The sequence below is a fragment of the Pollicipes pollicipes genome, unplaced genomic scaffold, assembly GCF_011947565.3.
Source record: "Pollicipes pollicipes isolate AB1234 unplaced genomic scaffold, Ppol_2.1 Scaffold_1600;HRSCAF=1878_pilon_pilon_pilon, whole genome shotgun sequence".
Lineage (NCBI taxonomy): Eukaryota > Metazoa > Arthropoda > Thecostraca > Pollicipedomorpha > Pollicipedidae > Pollicipes > Pollicipes pollicipes.
The window spans coordinates 24,788,741-24,796,613 of record NW_023595962.1 but is presented as its reverse complement, the minus strand read 5'-3'; the positions used below and the strand labels follow the sequence as shown (position 1 = coordinate 24,796,613).

Here is a 7,873-nt window from a genome sequence, read left to right as displayed (position 1 = left end):
CCGCGGCCGCCGCTCCTCCGCCGCCGCGGCCGCCGCTCCTCCGCCGCCGCGGGCGCTGGTCCTCCGCCGCCGCCCGAGGACCGAACTTTGACCCGTGGCGTGTCGCTGTGGGCGCAGGCTGACGCGGGAGGGGCGGGGCACGGCGCGCTGAGTTGGTACGGACGGCGTCCACACCCCCGGAAGAGGCTCGCTGAGACCGCCTCTGCAGCGGGCCAATGGCAGAACTCCGCGTACCTTAACATGTTTGAAAAGCCTCGCTTATCTAGCATGGAGTGGTGACTAGCAAACCAGTCGTGCAGTGGGTAGGAGCTGCGGCCAGAGGGACTGCACCGCTGCTGAGGGGCTTGTTCGGGACACCAGCGTCAGGAGAGGTCAGCCAGAGACGACAGGTGTTAAGGGAGGTAAGCCATGTGGGTTAAATCCTTCTCTTTCCTTATGTGACGGATAGCCGCACGGTGATGCCGCAGTTGGGGTGGGCTCATTCCTAGGCGGGTCCCTTCGAGCAAAAGTCTCGTGGTTTTGCACGCGCATAAGTTTTTTCAGAGAATGAACTGCCAACTAAGGCTGGCTCACTAACAGACTTCAAAGCAGAAGTAGCTGTATAGATGGTGACAAGTGTAAGGAGGACCAGAGGGCGTTTGTGACTACACTTGTTGCATTCTGTTATCTCGATTGGGTACATATTTTTGACACAGCACGTGACGTAACCAAGTCATCATTAAGTGTGTTTAGCCATTTTTTATACCGTAGGTTTCTGTTAAGATCACCTAAGCTGAGAGGTAAGGCTCGGGAGTCAAGACATTGCATGATCAAGTGACGAAGACTGTGTGTGTGTGTGTGTGTGTGTGTGTGTGTGTGTGTGTGTGTGTGTGTGTGTGTGTGTGTGTGTGTGTGTGTGTGTGTGTGTGTGTGTGTGTGTGTGTGTGTGTGTGTGTGTGTGTGTGTGTGTGTGTGTGTGTGTATGTGTGTGTGTGTGTGTGTGTGTGTGTGTGTGTGTGTGTGTGTGTGTGTGTGTGTGTGTGTGTGTGTGTGTGTGTGTGTGTGTGTGTGTGTGTGTGTGTGTGTGTGTGTGTGTGTGTGTGTGTGTGTGTGTGTGTGTGTGTGTGTGTGCGTGTGCGCGCGCGCGCGCTGAACAGCGGATTAGTCACCTTCATATTTACAATCGTCCCCAACTCTACCTTTAAGCGTGGTAAGCTATCAGATCGTTGCGTAGATGCCCCGCTTCCACCAATTATCGTCAACATCACGACTGTGGCGTTTGCAAGGCTCTCACGAACATGCTGTCTGTGAGGAATTCGGAGCGTAAGCATGCTGTTGAAGACGCTATCCCATGAGCATTCCTCTGATCGACGGAGTGATCGCGCCTTTGTCGCCTGCACACTTCGGTGTCATCGTGTCTGTCTATGTGTCATCACTGTGTCATCAATCTTATGATCGCGGTTTCCCCGTTCTCAAGGACCATTGGTCTATAGCTCTCTATTTTACCTATGTGACCTTCCTTCTTTCCTTAAGAGACTCTGTGTCGTCCATGCGCTGCTGCAGTCGGTCTCTCACGCCAAAAGGCAAGCAGCCTCGGCTGCCAGGCGCTCACCAGGGCTCTGACACCGAGTCACTCAGCATCGCGACGCCGACGCGTGGCCGCGGCAGCCGTGTCACGTGACACGTGAACAATGAGCGTTCTCAACCGCTTGACAGGTGAAGCCGGCGGAGAATCCCGGGACTCGACAGAACAGGCTGACGGTGGACGGAGACGACCACCATGGCGGGGTTCGCGGATCTTAGCCCGGAGAGTCCCGTGTTCCGGGTGTACCTGTTCTGGTCGGCGCTGCTCGTCGTCAAGATGATGACGATGGCCTTCCTCACCGGACGACAGCGCATGCGCAAGAACGTGAGTCGTATGGACGCTGGGGGCCGAACCCGGCCGGCGCGGCCTCCGCGATCTCGATCGCGGAAGATCTCATTGGTTGATGCTGATTGGTTGATGTTGACTGGTTGATGTTGATGCTCGCCTGTGAAGCATGGCCAGGTGACGATGAAAAGCACAACTCATTGTGCTCTGACTTTTGGTGTCGTGTTTTCCGTAAACGGTGTTACGCCAGCCGACTGCAATGGTCATCGCAGCATGTCTTATTGACGTCTTGCGTCACACATGTCGGGCACATCGTTTTTACACACGCATGTACCATTGACGTCCTTTGGATGCTTGGCGTTATCGATGAGGCAGCTACGCCTCCGAAACTCTGGCCAGTCCTAAATTACGGTCCTCGGGTCACGTCTCTTTCTATCGCTGCAGCTGCTCCATGCCGCTTCCTTGAGACGGTCTGGTGTCGTTTTGCAGGTTTTTGCCAACGCGGAGGATGCCAAGAAGCGGGACGGCAAGGTGATCTTCGACGACCCGGACGTGGAGCGCGTGCGCCGCGCCCACCTCAACGACCTGGAGAACATCCTGCCGTTCCTGGTCCTGTGCCCGATCTACCTGGCCACCGGGCCGGCCGTCTGGGTGGCCACCAACGTCATCCGCACGTTCGCCATCGCCCGGATCGCCCATACCGTGCTCTACCTGAATGAGGTACGGATGATGGGGCGGCGCCTCCAGGGCGCAGTTAGTGTGGCGCGTAACGCTGCCAACTGATGATGATGATCCTGGTACGGTGTGGTGAATGAAGGGACTGATAGGGCGATTGCTTTGTCGGTGTTGGCCGATGAGGAGAAATGCCCGGGTGTTTGCACTTTGAAGAAGATTTAACCTTGCAGCGTGGACCCTGGAAACTGATAGCCCAGATCTTTACCGTTGTTATCTGAGGCTGTTAAGTTGACAGATCTGGGGCTGTAAACTTGACGAATCTGGGCTGTCAGAGTGCCGGACTTGGGGCTGTAAAGTTGACAGGTTTGGGTCTGTGAAGCTGACGGATATTGGATTGTAAAGTCGGCAGATCTGGGAACGTAAAGCTGACGGCTCCGGGACAGTAAAGTTGACGGATCTGGGGCTGTAAGTTGACGGTCTGGGGCTGTAACTTGATGGATCTGGGGCTGTAGAGTTGACGGATCTGGGGCTGTAAAGTTGCTGGGAGCCGAATTCTAACGCCTGGCGCCATATCCCCGATGCCAACGGAATGTCAACATCCGCCGCAGCTTTGCCAATATCTGACATTGGTCAGCCAGTGTGCATCTGATCCGGTCACTCTAGGCATGACCAGTCATGATCATCACCAATATCTGGTATTGGTCAGCCAGTGTGCATCTGATCCGGTCGCTCTAGACATGACCAGTCATGATCATCACCAATATCTGATATTGGTCAGCCAGTGTGCATCTGATCCGGTCGCTCTAGACATGACCAGCCATTATCATTACCAATATCTGATATTGGTCAGCCAGTGTGCATCTGATCCGGTCGCTCTAGGCATGACCAGCCATTATCATTACCAATATCTGATATTGGTCAGCCAGTGTGCATCTGATGCGGTCACTCTAGGCATGACCAGTCATGATCATCACCAATATCTGATATTGGTCAGCCAGTGTGCATCTGATCCGGTCGCTCTAGACATGACCAGCCATTATCATTACCAATATCTGATATTGGTCAGCCAGTGTGCATCTGATCCGGTCGCTCTAGGCATGACCAGTCCTTATCATTACCAATATCTGATATTGGTCAGCCAGTGTGCATCTGATCCGGTCGCTCTAGGCATGACCAGTCCTTATCATTACCAATATCTGATATTGGTCAGCCAGTGTGCATCTGATCCGGTCGCTCTAGGCATGGCCAGTCATTATCATTTGGTGCATACATGTGCGGGCTTTGCCTCTTTTTGAAATCGTCTTAGCTTCCACTGTTTGGCTCAGCCTGCTCTATTTGACTGGAGTAAACAAAAATAGGCAAAACCACTACAACGTCACACACATACCAATGGCTTCAGAAAATCAGGTGTTCTCTTATTGGTCTTGATTCCCATAAATCATCTCTCAAGGTCAGTATCATGTAGCGTGTCACGAGCGCGGCTCTGTCCTGTTCCAGGTGCCTGGTGTCCGAGGGCTGGCGTTCATAGTCGGGGTGGCTGCTACTCTATTCATGGCGGGCAGCACCATCATGTACGCCTGCTGAGGCCTTGGCGGCGTCACCTGCGCCCCTCCCCCTCCCCTCCCCCTCCCTCTCCCCTCACCAGCGGCCGCACAGGTCGTGACCTCTGCCCTGATCGCGGTTCATTCGATCTCTGCGCGGCTGGGTAGATCCTTCGACGAGGGTGTCCTGTGTACTGCAGGACGGCATGGGCAGCAGTGCGACCGCAGAAATGTATGACAGGTGTTTCCTGCGGGATTGCTGTTCTTCAGCGTGCGAACGACGTGGATGTGGTGGTACTCTGTGCTAAACAATGACTAGTTTCGTCATGCATGAGGTCCGCGTTAAACGGACTTGACTCGTTGCCCCCTGAGAGCGGCCGACTTGAGCACCCCGCATGTAATACATGTTCTGGGTTAGCTGGTTTTCTTTAACAGGTGGTCCCGCTGCTGATCAAAGTGGAAGCTTGTTTTATACGAAACACGGCATGCCGGGCATCCAAGCACCGTAACCTAGCGTACACCTCATTCTCTCTCGTAGGGGCACAATTCTAAATTATCTGTGTTGATGCAGATTAACCGCAGTGACTGCTGCTGCCGTCCGTTGGTTATATCTGCTACAGCTTGTGGAAATTGTTGATTAATTGTCGCTCTCATGAGCTTATTTGCGGAAGCTCTTACTCCATGAAAACAACTGTGAACTAGCGGCAGAAAATTTTAATGTGATATTCACCACCATTGATTTAACGTCCCGTCGGACAACATACAATGGAAGAACATCCATTGTATGTTGCATGCAAATCAAATACATTGAGGGTGCGTGGTCACCTCAGCTATCCATACGTAAAACGTGCAACTAGTGTTCTGGCCTCCGGATCGTTTCTCGTCAGGAGCTTTCTGAGTGGCTCAATGACACCACACTGGAGAAAGGAGGCAGCTGTTCATCCTTCGCAGGCCGAGTTGACTAGCCACCCCAATCTTGCTTGCACCGCAAAAACGCGGATCCAGCAAAATTACCGGCAAGCTCAGCCGGGCGGAAGACCAGCACGGCTAGAGCCCTCAGAAGAGCTTGGTGCAAGCGATGTGGTGAGTGAACCAGGCTGCTGAACATCTTTAGGACAGCAGGTCTTACCTCGTCCTGTATTGGCGGGACAGGCAGGGGCCCTGAGAAGAGCTGTGTTGTTCGCTCACCGCTACAGTCCGACAGCTGCTTAAACATGCGCTCAGGTCGAGCTGATTTCCGATGGTTTCTCCGGGAATACTTTCATGGGAGCTGCACCCACCGCACAGCTGCCAGGAGACGCCCTGCGGCGTCCGCTGCACAGCTGTCAAGAGACGCCCGGCGGCACCCGCTGCACAGCTGTCAGGGGACACCCGGCTGCATCCACCGCACAGCTGCCAGGAGACGCCCTGCGGCACCCGCTGCGCAGCTGTCGGGGGACACCCGGCTGCACCCACCGCACAGCTGTCAGGATACGCCCTGCGGCACCCACCGCACAGCTGTCAGGGGACGCCCGGCGGCACCAACGGCACAGCTGTCAGGAGACGCCCTGCGGCACCCGCTGTACAGCTGTCAGGGAACACCTGGCAGCACCCGCTGCGCAGCTGTCAGGCGACACCCGGTGGCACCCTCAGGGGGGCGCCCGATGTCGATACGCTTAGTTTTGCACAAAAGGTGCAGCCTAGACTGTCGAAGAACTATCAGCCGAAAATTCGAATCTACCATCGGCCGACATGAGCTGTGTGGACCAAATCACGCCTCGTCAGCGCAGAGCTGACTGTGGCAGACCTGCATGAATAGTGATGGATATAATACGTCGGCTCGGGAAGCAACTTAAACGCAATGGAATATTCCAGCTGTGTGCGTTAGATAGCACAGGTATAGGGCTATTAGCTGCCAGCAGAACACGCCTGCATAGGCGTAGGAACGTTTCAAAAAGTGGGGGACCAAGCTCAGGGTGTACTTCAGCAACTTTTTCTGGAAAGCGAGCCCGATGACCGGCGGGGGGAGGGATGGAGGTTGTTATCGCCCTTTATTCAAACGTCATGGCTGCTATGCTAGATATGCATCTAGAGCGGTTTATCACTGGTGCACAATCTTGCCTATTCGACCCATCTGTCATTTGGCAAATAAGGCTACCCAGCTTCCCTAGATTATTCGTCCATTTTAACATTGTCTTTCCTGGGGAGGCGAAATTCCACGAGCGGGTAGGCATTTTGAGTAATTAAGGAAGCATCTGTCTCCACAGTGTAGATGCCCAAATACGGTCTGGATATAGGCTGGTGAGGATTTTGAAAGCGGCTCACAGTGCGACAGATCTTTCATGCCTCACCATTTTCCCGGCTGCTTTTCAAGAGACCAGACTTGTGGCATTTTAGGCGGAAACAAATTCGGGAGCTTGAAATTGCTAGAAACAATGTGACGAAAGCCATCAAACTGGAGATTCTCTTTGAAGAATCAAGCCACATGATAGCGCCCATCTGTCATATATTCCTTATCTAGGCACTGCTCCTGTCCGCCGTCGGTGGTCACTGCCCTGGCCCGGATGTCCCCCTCATGAATGACTGCGAACTGATCGTATGGCTGCTTTGTTGCATACTGTGCCAGTTGCTGCAATTGCAACTGCAACGTTTGTTGCAACTGCTTTTGTACCAACGTTACTACTGCATGGTGCATGAAATACGTGTTGGGCATCTGCAACAGTATCTTTTTCCGAACTATCTTACCTCACACCACATCACCGCAGCAAAATAGCCTCCGGGGAGCTGTATGCCCTAGGAATGAATTGACCCAACGGACACTTCATTGCCCATCATGCAACGTATACGACTTGATCTGCTTTTGTGTGTAGGCGGGGGCGTAGCCAGAGCCTTGTCAAGTGGTAACAAAAGGTTGACAAAAGCCCATCTTATCGCGATCCCCCCCAAAAAATTCCCGTGAACTAAAGAATGAATATTATAAAAAGTTAATCACCTTTTCGTCCGGCTCGGACCTCGGCGATTATGACGAAAATCATGTCTGCTGATGCAACATTTAAGTCCTAAAAAAACAAGCAGACGAGAACCGATGTCCTGTTGCACGACGAACGCGAGCGTTTGGATTGTTCTGGGAACGTTTCTAGTCAAGATTTTTGAAGGCCCGCCGGAAATTTTTATTCCGAGCCCGTGAAGGCCTCGGGGCAGTCAGGTTAGCAATGCTCACGTGGTGTCACCATGGTGATGTGTGGCGATGTGTGGTGGTGCGGTGATGTGGTGATGTGGCGATATTGCGGTGGCACTTTCGCAATCATAGTTGCCATCTGAGCACCAGTGAACCGGTGCTCCGACCTCTGATGCCTCCGACGCGACCGTAGACACATCGGCCGGTCGCCAGTGAACCTGTCAGTGTCTCCGACGCGACCGTAGACACATCGGCCGGTCGCCAGTGAACCGGTCAGTGTCTCCGACGCGACCGCAGACACACGGGACGCCGACCACAGACACGGGGCGCTCCTATCTCTGCGCAGCCGCGGTCCGCGGTCACGGACAAACCACGAGCGCCCCGTCGCTCGCGGGCAGTCACAAACCAGCAACGCTACAGTTCTACATCGTGTTTATTATCGGGTGAAAATCGGAAGGGCTCCGGACCCGTGCTTGTTGTGGCGATGCGGTGCGTTCAAAGGTCAGAACATTGGGAGGTCACTCGCAGGACGTTCACAGGTCGCTCGCGGGACGTTCAGAGGTCACTGGCAGAACGTTCAGAAGTCAGACGAGAAAGCCAGAGAACGGGCGGGCACCAGCGGTCGCCAGGCACGCGGCGCAGGTGCCGGTG

The 7,873-nt window shown here is 54.1% G+C and overlaps 1 protein-coding gene across 3 annotated transcripts; it reads left to right on the top strand.

Annotated features, from left to right (window-relative positions):
• Nucleotides 1-283: 283 nt before the first annotated feature.
• On the top strand, nucleotides 284-4,482 carry LOC119091719 (microsomal glutathione S-transferase 1). 3 transcript variants are annotated; one of them, XM_037214573.1, is made up of 4 exons: nucleotides 284-371; nucleotides 1,696-1,888; nucleotides 2,339-2,569; nucleotides 4,022-4,482. In XM_037214573.1, the coding sequence occupies exons 2-4, from the start codon at nucleotides 1,760-1,762 to the stop codon at nucleotides 4,106-4,108; spliced, it is 447 nt and encodes a 148-aa protein (XP_037070468.1). In that variant the 5' UTR covers nucleotides 284-371; nucleotides 1,696-1,759; the 3' UTR covers nucleotides 4,109-4,482. The 3 variants fall into 3 exon arrangements, with proteins under 3 accessions (XP_037070468.1, XP_037070460.1, XP_037070478.1); XM_037214565.1 differs by having other exon boundaries at nucleotides 305-401; XM_037214583.1 differs by lacking the exon at nucleotides 284-371 and adding an exon at nucleotides 757-779.
• The last annotated feature ends 3,391 nt before the right edge of the window (nucleotides 4,483-7,873 follow it).

Coding starts and splice junctions, on each gene's coding strand:
- LOC119091719 (XM_037214573.1), top strand. CDS start 1,760: ATGGCGGGGTTCGCGGATCTTAGCCCGGAGAGTCCCGTGTTCCGGGTG. Junction 1,889..2,338: donor GACAGCGCATGCGCAAGAAC/GTGAGTCGTATG, acceptor GTCGTTTTGCAG/GTTTTTGCCAACGCGGAGGA. Junction 2,570..4,021: donor CCGTGCTCTACCTGAATGAG/GTACGGATGATG, acceptor GTCCTGTTCCAG/GTGCCTGGTGTCCGAGGGCT.